Source organism: Aegilops tauschii, chromosome 5 (genome assembly GCF_002575655.3).
Source record: "Aegilops tauschii subsp. strangulata cultivar AL8/78 chromosome 5, Aet v6.0, whole genome shotgun sequence".
Lineage (NCBI taxonomy): Eukaryota > Viridiplantae > Streptophyta > Magnoliopsida > Poales > Poaceae > Aegilops > Aegilops tauschii.
The window spans coordinates 291,434,209-291,459,817 of NC_053039.3; the positions used below are offsets into that span (position 1 = coordinate 291,434,209).

At 42.7% G+C, this 25,609-nt stretch overlaps 2 protein-coding genes across 18 annotated transcripts; one reads left to right on the forward strand and one right to left on the reverse strand.

Moving 5' to 3' along the window:
• The first annotated feature begins 14,798 nt into the window (after window positions 1-14,798).
• On the forward strand, window positions 14,799-18,586 carry LOC109731828 (alpha-galactosidase). 7 transcript variants are annotated; one of them, XM_020291003.4, is made up of 15 exons: window positions 14,799-15,065; window positions 15,909-15,967; window positions 16,055-16,111; window positions 16,223-16,257; window positions 16,446-16,549; window positions 16,690-16,765; window positions 16,890-16,948; window positions 17,035-17,100; window positions 17,187-17,270; window positions 17,378-17,442; window positions 17,588-17,670; window positions 17,785-17,875; window positions 17,948-17,997; window positions 18,123-18,263; window positions 18,382-18,586. In XM_020291003.4, the coding sequence occupies exons 1-15, from the start codon at window positions 14,959-14,961 to the stop codon at window positions 18,466-18,468; spliced, it is 1,164 nt and encodes a 387-aa protein (XP_020146592.1). In that variant the 5' UTR covers window positions 14,799-14,958; the 3' UTR covers window positions 18,469-18,586. The 7 variants fall into 7 exon arrangements, with proteins under 7 accessions (XP_020146592.1, XP_040245978.1, XP_040245980.1 ...); XM_040390046.3 differs by having other exon boundaries at window positions 14,837-15,065; window positions 16,055-16,257; XM_040390048.3 differs by lacking the exon at window positions 18,382-18,586 and having other exon boundaries at window positions 14,882-15,065; window positions 18,123-18,365.
• On the reverse strand, window positions 15,534-23,624 carry LOC109731827 (uncharacterized). 11 transcript variants are annotated; one of them, XR_005757154.3, is made up of 10 exons: window positions 22,371-23,624; window positions 21,703-21,868; window positions 21,570-21,620; window positions 21,247-21,429; window positions 21,038-21,143; window positions 19,577-20,283; window positions 18,796-19,339; window positions 18,067-18,411; window positions 16,040-16,181; window positions 15,534-15,932 (listed from the first exon to the last, which is right to left on the reverse strand). XR_005757154.3 is itself a non-coding variant. In XM_073500245.1 (8 exons), exons 2-8 carry the CDS (start codon window positions 22,850-22,852, stop codon window positions 18,953-18,955), a joined length of 2,082 nt encoding a protein of 693 aa, XP_073356346.1. In that variant the 5' UTR covers window positions 22,853-22,919; window positions 23,101-23,593; the 3' UTR covers window positions 18,650-18,952. The 11 variants fall into 11 exon arrangements, 1 of the variants encoding a protein (XP_073356346.1); XR_012184691.1 differs by having other exon boundaries at window positions 16,040-17,824; XR_012184695.1 differs by lacking the exon at window positions 18,067-18,411 and having other exon boundaries at window positions 22,371-22,919; window positions 23,101-23,607.
• Window positions 23,625-25,609: the final 1,985 nt, after the last annotated feature.

Below are 25,609 nucleotides of genomic sequence, written 5' to 3' on the forward strand. Positions count from 1 at the left end.
GAGCTGTCAGTTGGTGCAGTTCCAAGCAAAGCGTCGTGGCGGGATCTATGTGTGAAGCGGAGTACATAGCTGCTTCAGAAGTAGCAAATGAAGAAGTCTGGATGAAGGAGTTCATATCCGATCTAGGTGTAATACCTAGTGCATCGGGTCCGATGAAAATATTTTGTGACAATACTGGAGCAATTGCCTTGGCGAAGGAATCCGGATTTCACAAGAGAACCAAACACATCAAGAGACGCTTCAACTCCATCCGCTATCAAGTCAAGGAGGGATACATAGAGATTTGCAAAATACATACAGATCTGAATGTGGCAGACCCGTTGACTAAGCCTCTTCCACGAGCAAAACATGATCAGCACCAAGACTCCATGAGTGTTAGAATCATTACAATGTAATCTAGATTATTGACTCTAGTGTAAGTGGGAGACTGAAAGAAATATGCCCTAGAGGCAATAATAAAGTTGTTATTTATGTTTCCTTATATCACGATAAATGTTTATTATTCATGCTATAATTTTATTAACCGGAAACTTGATACATGTGTGGATACATAGACAAAACACAGTGTCCCTAGTAAGCCTCTACTATACTAGCTCGTTAATCAAAGATGGTTAAGTTTCCTAACCATAGACATGAGTTGTCATTTGATGAACGGGATCACATCATTAGAGAATGATGTGATGGACAAGACCCATCCGTTAGCTTAGCATAATGATCGTTAAGTTTTATTGCTATTGCTTTCTTCATGACTTATACATATTCCTTTGACTATGAGATTATGCAACTCCCGGATACCGGAGGAATACCCTGTGTGCTATCAAACATCACAACGTAACTGGGTGATTATAAAGCTGCTCTACATGTATCTCCGAAGGTGTTTGTTGGGTTGGCATAGATTGAGATTAGGATTTGTCACTCCGAGTATCGAAGACGTATCTCTGGGCCCTCTCGGTAATGCACATCATGATAAGCCTTGCAAGCAATGTGACTAATGATTTAGTTGTGGGATGATGCATTACAGAATGAGTAAAGAGACTTTCCGGTAACAAGATTGAACTAGGTATGAAGATACCGACGATCGAATCTCGGGCAAGTAACATACCAATGACAAAGGGAATGACGTGTGTTGTCATTACAGTTTGACCGATAATGATCTTCGTAGAATATGTAGGAATCAATATGAGCATCCAGGTTCCGCTTTTTTTTATTGACCAGAGAGGTGTCTCGGTCATGTCTACATAGTTCTCGAACCCATAGGGTCTGCACGCTTAACGTTCGATGACGATTTGTATTATATGAGTTATGTGATTTGGTGACCGAATGTTGTTCGGAGTCCTGGATGAGATCATGGACATGATGAGGAGTCTCAAAATGGTCGAGAGGTAAAGATTGATATATCGGATGATAGTATTCAGACACCGGAAGTGTTTCGGGATGTATCGGGTACATATCGGAGTACCGGGGGGGTTACCGGAACCCCCCGGGGGAAGATATGGGCCATAGGAGAGAGGCAAGCCAGCCCACAAGGGGTGGCGCACCCCCCCCCCCAAAGGGAGGAGTCCGAATTGGATTAGGGGAGGGGGCGGCGCCCCCCTTTCCATCTCCCTCTCTCTCTCTCTCCTTCCCCCTTTCCCCCTCCGATAAAAGGAAGGGGGGCGGATCCTACTAGGAGCCCAAGTAGGACTCCTCCTACTTGGGGCGCGCCTAGGGCGGCCTCCTCCCCGCTCCCTCCTTTATATACGGGGGTGGGGGCGCCTCTAACACACATCAATTGTTCCAAGCCGTGTGCGGCGCCCCCCTCCACAGTTTACGCCTCCAGTCATATTCACGTAGTGCTTAGGTGAATCCCTGCGCGGATCACTTCACCATCACCGTCACCATGCCATCATGCTGAAAAAACGCTCCCTCGACATTTTGCTGGATCAAGAGTTTGAGGGATGTCATCGAGCTGAACGTGTGCAGAACTTGGAGGTGTCGTACGTTCGATGCTTGATCGATCGGAACGAGAAGAAGTTCGACTACATCAACCGCGTTATCAAACGCTTCCACTTTCGGACTACGAGGGTACGTGGACACACTCTCCCCCTCTCATTGCTATGCATCTCCTAGATAGATCTTGTGTGAGCGTAGGAATTATTTGAAATTGCATGTTACGTTCCCCAACAAACTTAATACTCTAGATGCATGCTGGATAGTGCTCGATGTGTGAAGTAATACTAGTAGATGCAGGCGGGAGTCGGTCTACTTTTCACGGACGTGATGCCTATATTCATGATCATTGCCTTAGATATCGTCATAATTATGCGTTATTCTATCAATTGCTCAACAGTAATTTGTTTACCCACCGTATGCTATTTTCAAGAGAGAAGCCTCTAGTGAAACCTATGGCCCCCGGGTCTATTTTCCATCATATATTTTCATATCTATAAACCAAAAAACCCAAAAATACCTTACTGCAGTTTATTTATATTTACTTTAGTTTGCTCATTATTTATCTTTTATACCTATCTCTATTAGATCTCACTCTTGTTCGTGACCGTGAAGGGATTGACAACCCCTTTTTTGCGTTGTGCGCAAGTGTTTGTTAGTTTGTGCAGGTGCATATATTGGAGACTTGCTTGTGCCTCCTACTGGATTGATACCTTGGTTCTTAACTGAGGGAAGTATTTATCTCTACTTTGCTGCATCACCCTTTCTTCTTCAAGGCAAAATCAACGCAAGCTCAAAAGTAGCACTCCCATTGCAAGAAAATCAATCTAGTTGGCCAAACTAAACAGATAGATCAGAGAGAAATATAATGCTAAAATAATCATGCATAAAATAATTCAGAAAAGACTCAATTAATATTTATGAATAATCTAATCATAAACCCACAATTCATCGGATCCCAACAAATACATCGCTAAAGAAGATTACATCAAATAGAACTCCAAGGACATTAGGGAGAACATTGTATTAACGATCAAAGAGAGAGAGAATAAGCCATCTAGCTACTAGCTATGGACCCGTAGGTCTGTGGGGAAGTACTCACGCATCGCCGGAAGGCAGCAAGGATGATGTAGAAGCCCTCCGTGATCGATTCCCCCTCCGGTAGAGTATAGGAAAAGGCCTCCAGATGGGATTGCGGAAGAACAGAAACTTGCGGCAATGGAAAAAGTGTTTGGGGTGGCTCTCTATTGGTTCCCCAATTTTAGAGAATTTATAGAGGTGAAATTAGGTCAGACGGAGCCATGTGGGGCCCACAAGGCATCAGGGCGCGCCCGGGGGGTAGGCACGCTCTGTTGCCTTATCGTCTTCTCGATTCTCATCCGGTCTCCTCGCGAAGCTTCTAGGGTCTCTCTTGTCCATAAAAAGTCATCAAGAAGTTTCATAGCGTTTGGACTTCGTTTGATACTCATTTTTGGGAAAACAAAAAACAAGCAGTAAATAGCAACTGACTTGGCACTGGGTTAATAGGTTAGTCCCAGAACATGATATAAAATAGCACAAAAATTTATATAGAACATCCAAGATCGATACTCCCTCTGTTTCTTTTTTACTCTGTGTATAAAATTTGGTCAAAGTCAAACTACACAAAGTTTGACAAAATTTATATAAAAAATATGAACATCTACGATACTAAAACTATATAGTATGAAAATACATTTCATGATGCATATGATAATATTGATTTCATATTGTGAATGTTGATATTATTTAATATAGAGTTAGTCAAACTTTACAAAGCTTGACTCTGACCAAACCTTATATGCAGACAAAAAAGAAATGGAGGAAGTACTATAATAGCATGGAACAATAAAAAATTATAGATACATTGAAGACGTATGAGGGGGCAACAATGGAGCAAAGGAGATAAGAGGCAGGTCTTCTTGGGGAAGAAGACCCCCTTTATATAGTGGGGCACTATCCAACCGTTATGATGCTCACAACCCGCACTCAAGCGGTACTGCCACTCGAGGGAGAGGTAGATCCTGTCGTACCATGTGAGTACACTATTACTGGAGCGGTAGTGCCGGCGGCACTACCATCCATCAGAGTGGTACAACTGCTTCATATCACAGGGCAGAGAGGAACAACAGTATTGAAGCGGTGCCAGAGCAGAAGTACCGCGTAAAGCAGTACTACCGTGTAACTACCGCTCAACAACCGCTAAAGTTGAAATGGGCAACAGAAGCTTCCACGCTCCTCGAAACTAAGCAGAAGTAGCATCGGTAGTAGCAAGCGGAAGTGTTGCGCAAGAGGTACTACCGTGCTACTACCGTTAATTAACAAGAGACAACAGAAGCCCCAGAATAGGCGGGAGTAGGAGCTGAACCAGGCTGCAGAAGTACCGCCTAAGCGGTACTACCGTGGACCTGAGCGGTACTACCGCCTGGTTGCTGTAAAAGTGCCCAAGCATCAACAGTTGCATCCTCCATGTTGCCGAAAGGGTATGTGGGTGCATATGGGGTTGTGTACGTGTTGATTCCATCCAAACCTTTTCAAAGCAGACCCCCTATAAATAGTATGGATTTCCTACGACTCAATTCAACCGAAAAGAAACGCCAAAAAATTCGTCTTCGCTCTTTCTTCCAACGAGTGGAATAAGACAGTCTTGTGTCATATGTGAGAATATTTGAAATGCTCAATGCACATTAATACACAAATAGCATTGTCATCAATCGCCAAAACCATTAGAGAGAGATATGCCCTAACAAGGAGTCATCCTCCCTTTCCAATTCGGCCCCTTAGCTTGTCATACAAGCTATAGGGGTGCCCCGAAGTGTTATTGGGCCCTATGACCTAATAACTCTCCACCACTTGGCCTTTTTTAGTATTTTCCTTGGCCCGTGGAATTTATTTAATAATAAAAGCGTTCTAATTATAATTAGGGATTTTTATTATTAATTTAACATCTCCGAAAACATTTTTTAGCTATATATCAATTACCAGTATTACCCGATAAATCCCGAAACCGCCTTGCCCGGCTGCCGCCTGACGCTCGCAGAGGATCCGGTTCGCCTCCTCCTACGCCATGCGGAGGGGTGCCACGACCAATGCCAACCCCGACTACGGTGCCCTCGCGTCTGCCTTGGCCAAGCTGGCATTGGCAAACTGTCGCATAGCGACCATTCCTCGCCAATCTTGGCGAGCTCCCCTCGAGGCAGCGGCGGAGCCGTGCAATGTCTTCACAGTGGTGACGGGCCAGCCGAGATCCTAGGTCGCCGCCAGGTCTGGGACATTGCAGATCCAGGTAGGCGCCTTGTCCGACTTGGCAAACGCAAAGTGGTGGGCCATGCTACACCGCACCTCGCCGCTCTGTCCTCAGCATGAAGCGACAATGAGGAGTTTGATACGTCTCCAACGTATCTATAATTTTTTATTGTTCCATGCTATTATATTATCCATCTAGGATGTTTTATATGCATTTATATGCTATTTTATATGATTTTTGGGACTAACCTATTAACCTAGAGCCCAGTGCCAGTTTCTGTTTTTCCTTGTTTTTGAGTATCGCAGGAAAGGAAAACCAAACGGAGTCCAATTGACCTGAAACTTGACGGAGCTTATTTTTGGACCAAAAGAAGGCCATGGAGTAAAAGAGTTGGGCCAGAAGAGTCCCGGGCTGCCCACGAGGGTGGGAGGCGCGCCCGCCCCCCTGGGCGCGCCCCCTACCTCGTGGACAGCCCAGAGACCCCCCTAACTTGTTCCCGACGCCAAAACCTCTTATATATACAGAAACCCCCAGAACATAACCTAGATCGGGAGTTCCGCCGCCGCAAGCCTCTGTAGCCACCAAAAACCAATCAGGACCCTGTTCCCACACCCTGCCGGAGGGGGGAATCATCACCGGTGGCCATCTTCATCATCCCGGCGCTCTCCATGACGAGGAGGGAGTAGTTCACCCTCGGGGCTGAGGGTATGTACCAGTAGCTATGTGTTTGATCTCTCTCTCTCGTGTTCTTGAGGTGGTACGATCTTGATGTATCGCGAGCTTTGCTATTATAGTTGGATCTTATGATGTTTCTCCCCCTCTACTCTCTTGTAATGGATTGAGTTTTCCCTTTGAAGTTATCTTATCGGATTGAGTCTTTAAGGATTTGAGAACACTTGATGTATGTCTTGCATGTGCTTATCTGTGGTGACAATGGGATATCACGTGATTCACTTGATGTATGTTTTGGTGATCAACTTGCGGGTTCAGTTGAACTTATGCATAGGGGTTGGCACACGTTTTCGTCTTGACTCTCCGGTAGAAACTTTGGGGCACTCTTTGAAGTTTTTTGTGTTGGTTGAATAGATGAATCTGAGATTGTGTGATGCATATCGTATAATCATACCCACGGATACTTGAGGTGACATTGGAGTATTTAGGTGACATTAGGGTTTTGGTTGATTTGTGTCTTAAGGTGTTATTCTAGTACGAACTCTATGATAGATCGAACGGAAAGAATAACTTCGTGTTATTTTACTACGGACTCTTGAATAGATCAATCAGAAAGGATAACTTTGAGGTGGTTTCGTACCCTACCATAATCTCTTCGTTTGTTCTCCGCTATTAGTGACTCTTTGTTGCATGTTGAGGGATAGTTATATGATCCAATTATGTTATTATTGTTGAGAGAACTTGCACTAGTGAAAGTATGAACCCTAGGCCTTGTTTCAACGCATTGCAATACCGTTTACGCTCACTTTTATCATTAGTTACCTTGCTGTTTTTATATTTTCAGATTACAAAAACCTATATCTACCATCCATATTGCACTTGCATCACCATCTCTTCGCCGAACTAGTGCACCTATACAATTTACCATTGTATTGGGTGTGTTGGGGACACAAGAGATTCTTTGTTATTTGGTTGCAGGGTTGTTTGAGAGAGACCATCTTCATCCTACGCCTCCCACAGATTGATATACCTTAGGTCATCCACTTGAGGGAAATTTGCTACTGTCCTACAAACCTCTGCACTTGGAGGCTCAACAACGTCTACAAGAAGAAGGTTGTGTAGTAGACATCAAGCAGTTTCTGGCGCCGTTGCCGGGGAGGTGAGTGCTTGAAGGTATATCTTTAGATCTTGCAATCGAATCTTTTTGTTTCTTGTTTTATCACTAGTTTAGTCTATAAAAGAAAACTACAAAAAATGGAATTGAGGGTGCCTCATATGCTTCATCTTTTTAATGTCTTTCATGAAAATAAGGATTCCGATAATTGTGTCAAAGTGTTAGAAGAAGAATGCATTAGAATGTTTGGCACTAAATCTTTGAATGATGAGCATGATTGCAATGTTGTTAGTATGAATTCTTTGAATATCCATAGTACTAATGATGATTGCACTAGTCATGATGAAAATGCCTCTTATAAGCATGTCAATTTTTGTGGAGTGCATAGAGTTTGCAAGTAGACACCAAATAGGGAAGATAGATTTTTCAAGAGGCATAAATATTTAGAAACTAAATGGTTGCAAGAGAGGCTAGATGTTTGTGCTGAAAATTTAAATTTTTTTGCCATCCTTGTGAACTTTGCAATGAACGTGATCATTTAAATCTCCAATGCAAATCGTTTCATGATCGAATCGTGTCCAAAAATTGTGATGACTTGATTTCCCTTGCACATCATAATGAACTTAGTTTGCTTTTGGGTTATGAAGAAATGAAACGTATAACTAAGGATATGCTAGAATTTGTCCTTGATAAAGTTCTTGATTTTGATCTAGAATAAATTTTTATGTATTGTGCGGTGAATTGGATTGAAAATCCTTATATTGCCAATTACATAAAGAAAAGAAAACAAATAGAAGATGAAGAGAATACTAATGAAAGGGAAGAGATTTCCCAATATTCTCCTATTATTTCTTATGATGAATCAGGTAACGAGGAGGAGCCTTCTATTCAACCAATCTCATTAATAAGGAGCTCCAAAAAGAGGATTAAACCCACACACAATGTGAAGAAGAAAAAGAAAAGACGGAGAAGCAAAGGTGAAAAGGTATCCCTCCCAAATGATGTTGCTCCTATTACTCATTGTGATGATGATAATTGCTATACTATTGGTGTTATCCACACTATTAATGATGAGAGTGATTATGCTTATGATAGGAAAAGGCCCAAGCTTGGGGATGCTATGTTTGATGAGAATGACATGTTTGAGAATATATTTGCTGCAATTAATGTTTGTCCCAAGCTTGGGGATGCTATGTTTAATGAAGATGATATTTTTAGCCTCCCAAGTTTTGATGAGCAAATTTATTATGATGACAGCATGCCTCCTACTTATGATGATTATATTGATCAAAGTGGGTTTGGAAGAGTGTCAACTTTAGGAAGTAATGATCCCACTATTTTGGAGGATATTGAATCTTATTTTGATAAATCTGAAAGTGGATTTGGAGAGGTCATGACTTTATTTAGTAATGATTCCACTATCTTGGAAGAGGTTTCAATTGATTATGATGAGAACAAAGTTGCTATTTATGATGATTATTGTGATGGCACTTATGCTATAAAAAGTAGTGATGATTATATTTATAAAACTTTTCATGATTATGATTACCATTTTTCTGAACATTACCCTTTTAATGTGGAAACAATTTATAGCATTCGAGTTTCTTATGACACTCCCACTATTATTCATGAGAAGAAATTTGCTTATGTGGAGAGTAGTAAAATTTCTATGCAAGTAGATCATGAAAAGAATGCTTTATGTGCTTGTTATATGGTTGAATTCATTCATGATGCTACTGAAAATTATTATGAGGGAGGAACATATGCTTGTAGGAATTGTAATAATATCAAGTTTCCTCTCTATGTGCTTAAAGTTTTAAGGTTATGCTTGTTTTGCCTTCCTATGCTAGTTGATTATTGTTCCCATAAGTTGTTTGCTCACAAAATCCCTATGCATAGGAAGTTGGTTAGACTTAAATGTGCTAGTCATATTCTTCATGATGCCCTCTTTATATTTCAATTCTTATCTTTTATGTGAGCATCATTGAAATCATCATGCCTAGCTAGGGGCGTTAAACGATAGCGCTTGTTGGGAGGCAACCCAATTTTATATTTGTTCCTTGATTTTTTCTCCTGTTTAGTAATAAATAATTCATCTAGCCTCTGTTTAGATGTGGTTTTATTGTTTTAATTAGTGTTTGTGTCAAGTAGAACCTTTGGGAAGACTTGGGTGAAGTCTTTGTGATCTTGCTGTAAAAAACAGAAACTTTAGCGCTCACGAGATTAGCTACACTTTTTACTGGAGAGTGCTATTAGGTTGATTCTTTTTGCAGAAGATTAATAGAAAAATTCCTCAGGTCCACCAATTTATTTAAGAATTTTTGGAGTTACGGAAGTATACGTTTGATACAGATTACTACAGACTGTTCTGTTTTTGACAGATTCTGTTTTCATTGTGTTGTTCGCTTATTTTGATGAATCTATGAGTAGTATCGGAGGGTATGAACCATAGAGAAGTTGGAATACAGTAGATATTACACCAATATGAATTTAGAATGAGTTCACAACAGTACCTAAGTTGTGATTTATTTTCTTATACTAACGGAGCTTACGAGTTTTCTGTTGAGTTTTGTATTGTGAAGTTTTCAAGTTTTGGGTAAAGATTCGATGGACTATGGAATAAGGAGTGGCAAGAGCCTAAGCTTGGGGATGCCCAAGGCACCCCAAGGTAATATTCAAGGACAACCAAGAGCCTAAGCTTGGGGATGCCCCGGATGGCATCCCCTCTTTCATCTTCGTTCATCGGTAACTTTACTTGGAGCTATATTTTTATTCACCACATGATATGTGTTTTGCTTGGAGCGTCATTTTATTTTCTTTTGTTTTGCTTGATGTTTGAATAAAATACCAAGATCTGAAATTCTTAAATGTTAGTGAGTCTTCACATAGTTGCATAATTATTCAACTACTCATTGATCTTCACTTATATCTTGCGGAGTAGTTTGTTGTTTGCTCTAGTGCTTCACTTATATCCTTTTAGAGCACGGCGGTTGTTTTATTTTGAAGAAATAGATGAACTCTCATGCTTCACTTATATTATTTTGAGAGTCCTAAACAGCATGGTAATTTTCTTTGGTTATGAAATGTCCTAATATGATGGGCATCCAATACGGGTATAATAAAAACTTTCATATAAAGTGCATTGAATACTATGAGAAGTTTGATACTTGATGATTGTTTTGAGATATGAAGATGGTGATATTAGAGTCACGCTAGTTGAGTAGTTGTGAATTTGAGAGATACTTGTGTTAAAGTTTGTGATTCCCGTAGCATGCATGTATGGTGAACCGTTATGTGATGAAGTCGGAGCATGATTTATTTTTTGATTGTCTTCCTTATGAGTGGCGGTCGGGGACGAGCGATGGTATTTTCCTACCAATCTATCCCCTAGGAGCATGCCCGTAGTACTTTGTTTCGATAACTAATAGATTTTTGCAATAAGTATGTGAGTTCTTTATGACTAATGTTGAGTCCATGGATTATACGCACTCTTACCCTTCCACCATTGCTAGCCTCTCTAATACCGCGCAACTTTCGTCGGTATCAACACCCACCATTACTTTCCTCAAAACAGCCACCATACCTACCTATTATGGCATTTCCATAGCCATTCTGAGATATATTGCCATGCAACTTTCCACCGTTCCGTTTATTATGACACGCTCCATCATTGTCATATTGCTTTGCATGATCATGTAGTTGACATCGTATTTATGGCAAAGCCACCTTCATAATTATTTCATACATGTCACTCTTGATGGATTGCACATCCCGGTACACTGCCGGAGGCATTCATATAGAGTTATATTTTGTTCTAAGTATCGAGTTGTAAGTAAATAAAAGTGTGATGATCATCATTATTAGAGCATTGTCCCAGTGATGAAAGGATGATGGAGACTATGATTCCCCCACAAGTCGGGATGAGACTCCGGACGAAAAAAAAGAGGCCATAAAAAAGAGAAGGCCCAAAAAAACAAAAAAAACAAAAAAAATGAGAGAGAGAAAGAGAGAAGGGGAAATGCTACTATCCTTTTACCACACTTGTGCTTCAAAGTAGCACCATGATCTTCATGATAGAGAGTCTCCTATGTTGTCACTTTCATATACTAGTGGGAATCTTTCATTATAGAACTTGGCTTGTATATTCCAATGATGGGCTTCCTCAAAATGCCCTAGGTCTTCGTGAGCAAGCGAGTTGGATGCACACCCACTTAGTTTCTTTTTGAGCTTTCATACACTTATAGCTCTAGTGCATCCGTTGCATGGCAATCCCTACTCACTCACATTGATATCTATTGATGGGCATCTCCATAGCCCGTTGATACGCCTAGTTGATGTGAGACTATCTTCTCCTTTTTTGTCTTCTCCACAACCACCATTCTATTCCACATATAGTGCTATGTCCATGGCTCACGCTCATGTATTGCGTGAAGATTGAAAAAATTTGAGAACATCAAAAGTATGAAACAATTGCTTGGCTTGTCATCGGGGTTGTGCATGATTTAAATATTTTGTGTGATAAAGATAGAGCATAGACAGACTATATGATTTTATAAGGATAGCTTGCTTTGGCCATGTTATTTTGAGAAGACATGATTGCTTTGTTAGTATGCTTGAAGTAGTATTGTTTTCTTGTCAATATTAAACTTTTGTCTTGAATCTTATGGATCTGAATATTCTTGCCACAATAAAGAAGATTAAATTGATAAATATGTTACGTAGCATTCCACATGAAACATTCTGTTTTTATCATTTACCTACTCGAGGACGAGCAGGAATTAAGCTTGGGGATGCTGATACGTCTCCAACGTATCTATAATTTTTTATTGTTCCATGCTATTGTATTATCCATCTAGGATGTTTTATATGCATTTATATGCTATTTTATATGATTTTTGGGACTAACCTATTAACCTAGAGTCCAGTGTCAGTTTATGTTTTTTCCTTGTTTTTGAGTATCGCAGGAAAGGAAAACCAAACGGAGTCCAATTGACCTGAAACTTGACGGAGCTTATTTTTGGACCAGAAGAAGGCCATGGAGTAAAAGAGTTGGGCCAGAAGAGTCCCGGGCTGCCCACGAGGGTGGGAGGCGCGCCCGCCCCCCTGGGCGCGCCCCCTACCTCGTGGACAGCCCAGAGACCCCCCCTAACTTGTTCCCGACGCCAAAACCTCTTATATATACAGAAACCCCCAGAACATAACCTAGATCGGGAGTTCCGCCGCCGCAAGCCTCTGTAGCCACCAAAAACTAATCAGGACCCTGTTCCCACACCCTGCCGGAGGGGGGAATCATCACCGGTGGCCATCTTCATCATCCCGGCGCTCTCCATGACGAGGAGGGAGTAGTTCACCCTCGGGGCTGAGGGTATGTACCAGTAGCTATGTGTTTGATCTCTCTCTCTCGTGTTCTTGAGGTGGTACGATCTTGATGTATCGCGAGCTTTGCTATTATAGTTGGATCTTATGATGTTTCTCCCCCTCTACTCTCTTGTAATGGATTGAGTTTTCCCTTTGAAGTTATCTTATCGGATTGAGTCTTTAAGGATTTGAGAACACTTGATGTATGTCTTGCATGTGCTTATCTGTGGTGACAATGGGATATCACGTGATTCACTTGATGTATGTTTTGGTGATCAACTTGCGGGTTCAGTTGAACTTATGCATAGGGGTTGGCACACGTTTTCGTCTTGACTCTCCGGTAGAAACTTTGGGGCACTCTTTGAAGTTTTTTGTGTTGGTTGAATAGATGAATCTGAGATTGTGTGATGCATATCGTATAATCATACCCACGGATACTTGAGGTGACATTGGAGTATTTAGGTGACATTAGGGTTTTGGTTGATTTGTGTCTTAAGGTGTTATTCTAGTACGAACTCTATGATAGATCGAACGGAAAGAATAACTTCGTGTTATTTTACTACGGACTCTTGAATAGATCAATCAGAAAGGATAACTTTGAGGTGGTTTCGTACCCTACCATAATCTCTTCGTTTGTTCTCCGCTATTAGTGACTCTTTGTTGCATGTTGAGGGATAGTTATATGATCCAATTATGTTATTATTGTTGAGAGAACTTGCACTAGTGAAAGTATGAACCCTAGGCCTTGTTTCAACGCATTGCAATACCGTTTACGCTCACTTTTATCATTATTTACCTTGCTGTTTTTATATTTTCAGATTACAAAAACCTATATCTACCATCCATATTGCACTTGTATCACCATCTCTTCGCCGAACTAGTGCACCTATACAATTTACCATTGTATTGGGTGTGTTGGGGACACAAGAGACTCTTTGTTATTTGGTTGCAGGGTTGTTTGAGAGAGAGCATCTTCATCCTACGCCTCCCACGGATTGATAAATCTTAGGTCATCCACTTGAGGGAAATTTGCTACTATCCTACAAACCTCTACACTTGGAGGCCCAACAACGTCTACAAGAAGAAGGTTGTGTAGTAGACATCAAAGTTGCAGCTACCGAGGTAGTGGAGGATGCGCCTACGTGCCTTCGTGATCGCGGGTGGCAAACTCCTCCTTGACGACCTACCTGCGTGCCGTCGTGATCGCGGGCGGCAGCTCCTCCTTGATGACCTACCCGTGCCAGTTACCAGGGGGGCAGCCCGTTGATCCGGCCGTACCGGCTGTGCCGCAACGACACCAGATCCTCCTTCACGCGACGCCCGATTTAGACGCCACAATTACGTGGTGGGGATATCGGCTCCTCCTTGAGATGGCGGAGAGGGGACGCCAACTCCTACTTGACGCGGTTGTCAGGGGGGTGTGACTCTTCCTTGATGGCACGCGACATCAAGGGCGGTGTCTAACCAAGTTCCCGGAGCAACTTCTCCATCGGCAGCTCGATCTAACGGACGAACTTCCTGTTCGTCACCACGACCTTCGAGAGGAGGTGCGGTTGCTTCTGCTTCTGCGACGACACTGGTCCTCGTTGTCGTCAGAGGAGATGGCGATCTCCTCCTTGCCGAAAGAGCTGGTGGCCGAAGAGCCCGAGGGCCCCGGAGAGCGATGGCGACGGCATAAAGATCCAAGGAAGATCCAGAGCCGTTGTCACCGCCTGCCGGCAAGGAGAACGACAACTTAGGCATGGTTTGGATGGGGAGAAGACGAGGAGTTTGAAGAAGCGAATGAGCGCAAAGATGTGGATGTGGACGTCGCTGGAGAACAGATTATATAGGCGCGGCTAGGCCAGCGGAGGGCGGTCAGCCTGCTTCAATGCGACACAATGGCCAGAGTTGGTTTCTTGAGACAACACGTCCGCATTGAAGCGGCCACGCATGTCTGGTGGCATTAATGCCGACCACTGCAGCTCTGGGCCGGCATGAATGCGGCGCATCCGTTGAAGAAAAAACATGGAGAGGATTTTGGGTGGGCCGGGTGTGTCAGGGCCGCAAAGCCCCCTCTGATTTGCGGGAAAACAGACGTCCGGACCCATTCACGGACGGATGCAGGGCTATGTTGGATGGCAAAAGAACGTCCGAACCATGCGCTCGAGACGGATGTGGATGGTTTAAGAGTCAACGTTGGAGATACCTAATGTATTTTAACCATCTCCCAGGTCGGTGGTCAAACTCCTCAGTCTTTTTTATGGCTCCGAAGCAACACATGATTCTCAGGTGACCAAAGTTATCGGCGCGCCCCCGTCTCCCCGCATTTCTCTCGGAGTGAAGTAGAGACGTGCCAGTAGGTCCAACGTGGTTGTTTCTGGATGGCTCACCCACAGCAGTCCAAACACGATTCTCAGATGACCATTTCAAATTATACTGGTTCTGCACACAGCTGCATGAAGGAATTGGTAATCAGCCGGGTGGCACCGCCACCGTGAGATCCCAGGCTCTGGTCTTGTCGTTACAACGACCTCACCCAGGATGCGTGGAGATGAGATGCATATAAGCGGATCACTCGCAAGACCGAGTCACATCACACTCACACGCGCGCACAGGGACAGTGAAAGGATCCTCTGCCATGGCCAGAGCGGCGGCACCCTTGCTCCCCTTCTTCTTCCTCCTGCTGTCCTCGACATCGCCGGCGGCGGCCCAGAAGAATCGCCTTGGCCGGACTCCCCAGATGGGGTAATGGATCTGTCACCTCTTTACTTTATTCAGTCGGTTTTGGTTGTAAACTTCCATAAAAATGCTGCGTCCTTTTTATGATGATCCTCTCTTTTTCGGAATCTGGTCCGTGTGGTTAAGTACTGATTTGATTAGGACCCTCTGACGAACGTTCGCTGGGGGAGGCGGCACATGCAAACAATTCAATGGCACTTTTAGTTGATGAAGTGGGGAGATATGGCATTTTCTTCACAAGATATTCTCGTTTTACAACTAAAACTGCTATAGCAAAGATGGTTCGTTTGTCCCCCCCCCCCCCCCTAAAGCGAACATTCGCCAGGGAAACATTTTCGTTTGATTAAGTCTCTTCCTGCAGTAGTCCCAAAAAATGATATGCTCTGCTCTTGCCTTTAGGACTTGTTCCCCCTCAACCCCCTTCAGGCCTCCTTTGGTTTGGAATTTTTTTTGTAGGAATTTTACAGGAAAGGATTTTCAAAAGGAAAAAAAATCTTTTATAGTCCTTTGGTTTGTAAGAATAGAATCATATTTCTACGGAGGAATTGTTACCATCCTGCACATCTCAGGAAAATAAACATTACCCTAGACTCAATGAAAACAAATCCTATGATGTGAACCAACAGACATCTATCTTCCTATTCCTATTCATATAGGATTTAAAATACACGACATCTCAATTTCTACAAGTTTCACATTCCTATTATATTCCAACCCTATGAACCAAAGAAGGCCCGGATCCTCTTCAAGCCCTTCTAAACCGAACAGGGAGAACTGGTTTCTATCTGCTTCTCCATGAAATATTTCCAACAATCAAGTCTTGCTGAACTGACAGCACGGTGTATTCAGGTGGAATAGCTGGAACCACTTCGGCTGCAAGATAGACGAGGTGATAATCCGAAAAATAGGTAAGGATGGTGCTCCCTTGCTCTCTTAGCCAGGAAAATCAAACCTTGCATTGCTGCAAAAAAAAAAATCACCTTGTGTTTGTGCAGCTGATGCCATGGTGGATACTGGTCTTGCGAAACTGGGGTATGAGTATGTCAACTTAGGTAATCGCTTCGCGTTTCTCGCTCTCTTTGGTTTTCGCCCTTTTCAACTCTTCATGTTTGGAAATGAGGCCTGCAATATTCACAGTGGATATGTTTGTTTTGAAACTGCAGACGACTGTTGGGCATCTCATGACAGAGACTCCCAGGTGACTAGTAGTACATGTTAATAGAAGAGATGATATGTGTGTAGATAGAAAGAACAAAACAAATTTTAAAATCCATTATTGATCCTCAATCATGTGAAACCAGCATAAGCTTTTCAGCTGCAATGTTAGAACGACGTATTTTCATAGGTTTCGTTCAGTCGTTAAAAAGAACGACTGTTATTTTACAGGGCAATCTAGCTGCAAATGGAACAACATTTCCATCAGGAATGAGGGCCTTAGCAGATTATGTGCATGGGAAAGGGCTCAAACTCGGAGTCTACGGCGATGCAGGGTATGCGCTTTATAGAGAACTCGCAAAAAATTAGCCAGTCAAAATGTTTCTGATAAGACTGGGAACACGTGAGACGTGACCAGTACCCCAGTCCACATGGACCTCTCCCTTGCTTAAATCACACCACTCTCTCTTTTCAGACTGCGAACTTGCAGCAGGCTGCAGCCCGGTTCGCTAGGATACGAAGACCAAGATGCGAGAACTTTGGCAGCTTGGGTAAACCAATTAAAATGTTCATTAGATCATCTAAAACTTACACATGTCAAAACTGGTTTTCCTCGTAGGGTAGGGGTTCCAAAGGAGGAGAAAAACTGATTTTTCTAAATTGTTGTGTTACAAGGGGATTGACTACTTGAAGTATGACAACTGCAACAACCAGAACATCAGCCCACTAACAAGGTAACCTTTACAATTACAGAACTTAGAAGCTTGTCACATTTTATCCGAATTCAAATATTTTTGACATATTCACAACAAAAATGCAGATATAACAGGATGAGTGAAGCCCTTATGAATTCTGGAAGGGACGTTTTCTTCTCCCTTTGCGAATGGTAACTGATTCTTGCTTTTCAACTGACCAAAAGGGAGGGTTCGAATTTCATTCATCTGTTTGAGAAAAAACAACAATGATGTGCAGGGGTGTGGATGATCCAGCGACATGGGCAGGCAGCTTTGCAAACAGCTGGAGGACAACAGAAGACATCAAGAACACATGGGAAAGGTGAAGAAGTTTACATCCTGGAGAACTTTTACTGCCCCTTCCAAACTTCTGCAAAGTTTAGATGGAGATTCTAATTCCTATCCTGAATACCACGGCAAATTGTGCAGCATGACGGACAACGCTGACAAGAACGACAAGTGGGCACCTTATGCAGGGCCTGGTGGATGGAATGGTTAGTCTCTGTAGGCCTATGATAAAATTTGATCATGCAAGTGTGTAGGAAGACGGATGTAGGATCTGGGGTTTGTTCCCAACAAAAAAAAAATTATGCTTGTGATGACAATTCACAGTGATCTCTTTGAATGTTTCTGCTTCAGACCCAGACATGCTGGAAGTAGGAAACGGGGGGATGACAATAGAAGAGTACCGTTCTCATTTCAGCATATGGGCTCTAGTCAAGGTAATGATAAGTGACTTTCATTGCATGAGAGATAAAAAAAGAAGTAAACCAACAGAACAGCATTGTTAGGCAAGAATTTTCACAAGATTATGTTGTTGATTTGGATTCAACTAGGCTCCTCTGATACTTGGCTGCGATGTCAGCTCAATGACCCCTGAAACCAAGGACATCATCAGCAATCAGAATGTCATTGCAGTTAATCAAGGTAGAGTCATTTCTCCAAAATGGTCATGTGAAAATTTAAAGATGGTACTAAGCTTTACCGATTCATCATTAGACAAACTTGGGGTACAAGGGCGCAAAGTGCAACAAGATGGAGAACTAGAAGTAAGTAAAAGGAATATAACATAAGCTTTTTTATTTATAGTATCATGTGGTAGGCAAAAATCATAGTACCATGTTATGTTCGACACTTAGTATAATTCATCTATACTTGATTTACTTGGGCTTAGGTTTGGGCTGGTCGCTTAAGTCGAGGGAGAGTTGCTCTTGTGCTGTGGAACAGAGGGCCTGATGAAGCATCTATTACTGCTAGTTGGAGCAACATTGGTCTAAACCAATCAGCTGTTGTAGATGCTCATGATCTGTGGACAGTAAGCACTTTGTCTAATCATACGAGCCTCCTGGTTAAAACCACAAAACATTCTCTGATTTGCATACAAAACTGTTCTTCATCCCCCTTTTTCTGCGTATGATTTTTTGTGCTTGCAGGATGAGGTTACACCATCAGTGCAAGGAAACCTGACGAAAAAGATGGATTCTCATGCTTGCAAGATGTATGTGTTGACCCCAAAATAGAACAGTATTCTCGACATTGCATATTACTGTACAATAATTATTCAAAAGTCTCGAAAGATAACAATGTATTACCTTGGTATGTGTACATGCTGTGTCTAAACATTGATAGTGCTACATCCTATACCATGTCACATGTGTCCAGATCTAATTATATGAATATTATAGATGTAACACCAAAAAATTTAACAAAAGAAAAAGAAAATTCTCCTTTAGTATTTCTATTATCTGGCAAGTTACAGGTTTCAGTGAAACATTTGCAAGTTCCAACATACATGTCACTAAATTTCAGTACCAAATAAACTTGTACAAAAGCATTGGCGAACGTACCTACGTCAATTCTGGCACTCCTAGGTTGGGCTCATTTTGCTCCCTCTCAACACCACACAATTTATATGATTATGATACAGTGGATGGACCATATTTCCGTAATTCTATAGGAGTATAGTCTCATCAGATACCAAATATCCTTATTAGCGATAGCACATTAAAACCCAGTCCATCCAGCTGGTTGGTAGGGTGCATCTTTCTCCACTTCAGCCTTCAGAGTGTTGAGGGACTGAGAAGCATTCCCCAAATTTGACATCTCAGAAGGCACGGTGCCAGAAGGTACAGCCTTAAAGCTATCTTGACCGAAGGCAAAGGGGTCGGCACCAGAGTTTGTTTTTGACTGACTAAGCGAGCCGGCTTTGTTGCTTTGCGATGCCCTTAGAGTTCGGACCGACCTCGGGCGGGCACTTTTTACAGCTGCTTGAGCTTTCGGCTCTTCAGGAAAAGCGGACCATGGCTTGGGATCCGGGCTTGGTGTCCCTGGACTTGATGTAAATAGACCTTGCCGGAGCTCTGGTGGGGTTCCTGCAATCTTCTCCCTTGGCTGTGAAAAGTAATACATTACTGTATCAGCTAAGGGTTCAGATTGTTTGCGGTAATGGGTAATTTAGCTATGGAATTGGAAACACCGGGCTAGATCATTAATTCATTACAGGTTAAAACTTAAAACTATATGGTTCGACTTATGTATATCTGTTACGATTTTTTCCCTCTAGCCAGTTAATCTAGATATTATTAAGTACAGTGAGAAGATAAGTTAGAGATGTAGGAGTAATCATACCGGAGTGTCAAGGCTTGTGCTGGGTGGGGAGAATTCAGCCTTCAAATTTTCTTTCAACTCCTTAACTGGCGCTGGTGCAGAAGCTGTGGCTAGAGCTTGTTTAAGTTCCTGTATCTCCCGCCTCTGAGAGGAGCAAATGGCTGACAATCTATCAAACTTCAGTGAAATTTCTTCCTTCTCCAAGTTTGCTATCTTCAATTGCTCCTTGAGTAAAGTTACTTCAGCCTCCAGCTGTTGTTCTTTCAATTTACTTGTCGTGTTTAAACTGCCGGCATTGTCCTCTGAGCTCACCTTAACATTATCAAAGTCTGCCACAAAGGAGCTAAAAGTGGCAGTCTGTGCACTGGTTTTGTTATCTGGTTTAGTGTTTTGGGTTTTCTCTAGTCCATATTCTGAACCATTTGGAGAAAACCTTATTTCAAAATCCCCAGGAGAACTATCAACAGAAGCAGAAAGAGACTGTCTGTATGCATTCCGTGTCGTGTTCTGGTTCTTTGCCTGAGGTTGCTTTGTTATGCCATCATATATGGGCTCTTGATCTAGAACTGACCCCTTGTCATCTGCAAAAGCTAGTTCTTGTGCATGTTGAGTTGACCAAAATGCACCTACAGAACCCTTACTCTCAACAGGAACTTGTGACCTCAAACTGGAAGGACCTTTCGGAGGTGTATTTCTCACATTGTCTCTTGACCATGATGAAGAGGGTCCTGAAATACATTGTTTTCATTACGAAATAAATATAGCAGATGAAATTGTTCTCATATGGAACCAAAATCACTGAGACCTAGAGAAGAAAGATCTGATGAACTACTATAACAAAATGGCTTTTCCATGTCATTCTTGCACTATCTAAAAAAATGGTTTTTCCTTGTTATCCTTGCGTCCTACTCCCTCCGTTCACTATTATAAGATGTTCTAACTTTTTTCTGAATCGGATGTACATAGACACGTTTTAGTGTGTTTGTTCACTCATGTCAATCCGTATGTAGTCCATATTGAAACATCCAAAACGTCTTATAATAGTGAACGGAGGGAATATATAACTAAATAGGTGATCCCCACTAATCTATTTCTCTTCACATGCAAACATGCCACCTCAGCATGCAACCATGCATGGGAGAAGGCCCACCTTAACACGCAACCATGCATGGAAATTTTCTTTCTATTATGATACCTACACTTATATTCAATAAAAAAAATCAACTATACAATGCATTAAATCATATGTATTTTCAGTTTTAATTATCATATTACTGAACCAAATGTTCATGTTCCATACAACCGAATCTCATGAAATATATTGCATCCAATTGCCTTTATCTAGTAGGTAAGCTTTTGCATGTATTTTTTACATTTACTAATCTTTCTACACATAAACCTAAGAAGTAACATGCAAATAAGAAACCATGCTCACAGCAGCGGCTTCAATTCTTAAAAAGGGCAAAATAGCAGAAGCCAAACCTTCATCTTCAGTAGTTTGCAGTTCAAACGCTGATCCAGATGGGGATCCATCAGGTAAATCCTTTTGCAGCTCCAAAGGAAGTAACTCATTAACACGAAACCATACCTATAACAGTACATGCATCAATATTAGAGAAATGGAAGGCTAATTCGGCCATAATCCAACCTAAATTCATGGAAGTGAATGGCCAATCAAGCAAAGCCCTTGCCTGTGTAATGTCTGGTCTGGCATCTGGAGAGGACTGAAGCATCTCTTCGATCAGACTTGTAATGGAAGAACAGTACTTCGGTAATTCAGGGATACGATAGTTCCCATTGAGGATCTGAAGCTTTGATTCTCCATCAAAAGCTGATTTTAAGTAGCAGATTCTATACATGAGACATCCAAGAGCCTAAAAAAATCAATACCACCTTAGTTTATGCAGTTATTAAGAGTTAATCAGATACAACAAAGTAAAACACCAGTTCAAAGAACAAGATAGGTGATACAGGAAACAAAAAAAATAGTGTAATGGCTGCAAAGATGGTATACCCATATATCTACTTTCTCACTAATAACCTCCCTCCTGTACAAGTCCCACATCTGCAATCAGTAAACAAGCTTATATTAAGTATATATGTGAAAGAATTGAGAAAGAGCTCATAATAGGTTGATTCAATCAAACCTCAGGAGCCCTGTAAGCAGGAGTTGTATGCTTTCTGATGACATCTTCTTCAATGCCCCTCTCCTCTGGTTTATCAAAGCACTTATGGTTTGTTGATACACTACCAAAATCACATAATTTCCAAGCCCCGTCAGCACCAAGAAGCACATTTTCAGCCTTTAGATCCCTGCACATAGAATAGATTTGCTGTGATGCCTCTATAATGAACGTAGCAATTTCTTGAAGGATCAGACTGACAATGTTAAAAGAATAACATGTAATAATGAATTATTCAATTGCAATCTACAGCCAACTGGAGTTTATAACGCACTAGATGAAGCAACACAACCAAGACTAAGAGCAAAGCTATATGAAACAGAGTAGAATTATGCAAAACTAAAGCTGCCACATGGTCGATGTTATTGACATACTTGTGTCCTGATAATTTAGCTTTTAACGATGTACATCAGAAAGCAATACAGTATTCTGATACAGATGAAAAGATATGCTCAAGATAAGATGGAGTGACTAGCACATGATTTCCTGCTGCTTGTCATGGGACTAACTCTATCCGACAAAGCAATGGAGTTACATGCAGAACGTTCATTGCAAAAGCACCAACGACAGAGAACTGCTTGCCGTAGACATTTCACACAGCAATTCCATAGGTTGGGATATGAAAGGCAGACCTGTGAGCAACAGGTGGTGTCTGGCAGTGCATCGCGAAGACCGCATTGCAAACATCCCGGAAGATGAGAGCAACCTGCTCCTCATCATAGAACCCTGCAGTACCTCTAGCGTCCAAGGCAGAAACCAGCGATCTCTCGCAGAACTCCATCAGCAGAAGTGCCTCCCTCCCACGGCCCGTATCCAGTATGGCGTGCGCAACAAGCGTGACCACGTTCGGGTGCCCCTTAAGCGCCCTCATCACCGTGATCTCCTTCTGCACCAGGTCCAGCAACTCCTTGTCCTGGACAATGACGTGCTTGAGCGCGTACTGCTTCGCCGGGTTGGTCAGGTCCCGGGCGAGGTACACGCACGAGAACCCACCCTCGGCAATGGCTTCCCGGACGTGCACCTTCACATTGCCGACATCGATGGTTCGGCCCTCGAGGCCGCCAGAAGGCCCGGAATGCTCTTTGGGCATGAGCTGCCTGAACGGTCTCCACATGATTTGATTAATTACTGATCCTCAGCCCTCACAAGTCAAAAGCGATTGGTTCAGCCTCAGAAACCTCCTATGTGAAGTTTATCCACACTCAGCAGGGATTTCTCAACATGGTAAAGCTTGAGAGCTACGAATCAACAAGGTCCGCCCGAGCGGCAGAACACTGAACGGCGTCTCTCAAGATCTGCCTGTCTATCTAGCTTTGATACAGCAACTGTCGAATGGCCGTGCGTCCGAGCAGATCTACCTACCTGGCTTACCTCCGAGCACCAATGAAGAAGCCAGCGAGCAACCTAGCTCAGCAGCGCCCGCTGCCGCCAAACAAACACCTTGTCTGCAATGGCCAGCCGACACGACGAAGCAGCAATGGAAGAAGAGGAGATCAACCAAGTCAGCAGCAACCAATCAGTTCAACCCAAGAAACGACCAGACCCGGCCCGCTTGAAGCAGTCCGGGATCAAGAACTGGTCGTGGGTGGTGGCCAGCCAGGAAGCGACCAACCCCCAGCCCGGCCGCCTCACTCGGGACAGCAGGTGTGGTAGGTTCCGGGACTCGCCAGCTCCGATCTGGAGGCCTGGGGGGGTGGTGTGTCTTTGGGGCTGGCGGGATTGCTTGCTCGTAGGGGTTAGCGGCGGGCAGACCGGGAGCAGGAGGAAGAAGAAAAGAGGAAAGATTTGTTTGTTACGGCGGCGAGGCGAGGCAAGTGGGATTTCCGTCGCCGTGGGGACGCGTGGCGTGGAAGAAGACTTCCCAGTTCCCAAGCACGTTCCGCGTTGAGTCGCTGGGGAAAAGGAAGGACAGGCTGGTTAGTTGCATTGTCGCATCTGTCCTTCCTTAGACTACTCATAATGGAGTAACATACAGTAGATAATAACATCACATATATTTAAATAAAATAGATGATGTGGCAAGCAATAAATGAAGAAAAAGATGCATGTAGTAACATAGCTAGTTAGACTAGCCACAATGGGTAGTAACATAGACTAGTAACATGCCCATGTTACTACCTCTATAGTGGGGAGTAACATATGTGTGGTAACATTGAGCACTTCATTTATTAGGCTATAGACACATCTTGCCTTGATATGTGTGATGTTACTCATAGTAGTATTAACTAGCTATGTTACCACTTTCGTCTCTTTCTTTATTTATTGCATGCCACATCATCTATTTAACCTAGATATGTGTGATTTTACTGTCTATGTTACTCTCATTGTGGGTAGTCTTACTACTAGTATGAGTAACATCACACATATCAAGGCAAGATGATTCTATATCATAATAAATGAAGTGTTGCATGTTACCACACATATGTTACTCCCACTATAAAGGTAGTAACATAGAGTAGTAACATGCCCATGTTACTATTCTATATTACTACCCATTGTCGCTAGTCTTAGCACAATCACTTTCTTCTGTGTTTTCTTCCTCCTTTTGATAATATTTCTTTTCAAACAGAATCGGATCTATTATAAAAGTTCACCAGATATATAAAATATTTTAAACATAATAAAAGTTACATTGAGATTTCGACGCCACCGAACGACCACTACTGTCGTCAGAACGAGCCGCCGACTCGCCATTGTTGTCGCTCCCCTACCGAAGCCGGCTTGACCTTGTCGTTATCCATGACAGCCAGAAAGTCTTCGTGCACATGCCCCTAGGGACCGGCGCCTTGAAATCACAGTCGTCGTTGTTGAACACTTGCATAGATCTGAAGTACCTGACACCAATCCTATCACATGATGAGAACCCTAACCTCACTGCTTCACTGCCCCAAGGAGATGGCAGGAATCTATGCCGAAGCTCCGTCGACTATGTTCAAATGGACGAACTCGAGGGGATCAAAGGCCGAAAAACAAACTCAAAGAAGAAGTGCCACAATCCGTCCGAGTATCGCAACTGCGAGGAATAAAAACCCTAATCTAAGCTACAAACCGGAGTGGGGGCACCAGAATTCCCGTCCCCGCCATCGTCCATCGGAGCGGCAGGCAGAGGGGAGGTGAATCCACGGGCTCTGCGGTAAGGTTTGACGGAAAAATTTGCCCTAACCGCCTAGAGTCAGGGGACAAAACGAGAGAAAATTTTTGGTGCGTCTCCTTTTCATAATATAGTGCTTATAGATTTAGAAAAATCAAACTTTAATCAAATTTAATGTAAAAATATCTATAACTACAATACCAAAAATATATCATCTGAGAAAAAAAATACCAAACATGTATAATATGAAAATATGTCTCATGATGTATCTATTGATATGGATTTGGCATTTTAGATGTTAATGTTTATTTTCTACGACCTTAGTTAAAGTTTGTAAAGTTTGAGTTCTAAACAGAACATGTGTGCACTACATTCTGAAGTGGAGGGAGTGAGGGTGTGAGCGTGTGTAAGAGAAAGAGCACGTTTTTTCACATACACGCTCGTGCATGTGCAATCCCCACATGTATCAGCTCATTAACAATTCAAAAAAAGAATGTGAGCGTATCGCTAGCTCTCCTCTAGACGAGAACTAAGGGCATCTCCAGCCGTTGGAGCCCCCAGGACAATCGCCGGACCGAAAATAGCTCGTCCTGCGAGGCAAAACGCTTCCGCCGGCGCCTTTCATGAACCCTTGTTTCCAGTCGTTGCGTCCTCAGAAAAATCGCTAGGCACAAAGTGATTGAGTGGGCCAGGAAAAAGAATGCGTGGAGGAGTAGGATTGGCCGTTGCCTCCGCTGGCGCCTCCAGGAGCCCCCCAGCGCGCTGGGTTTGGGCTGGGTT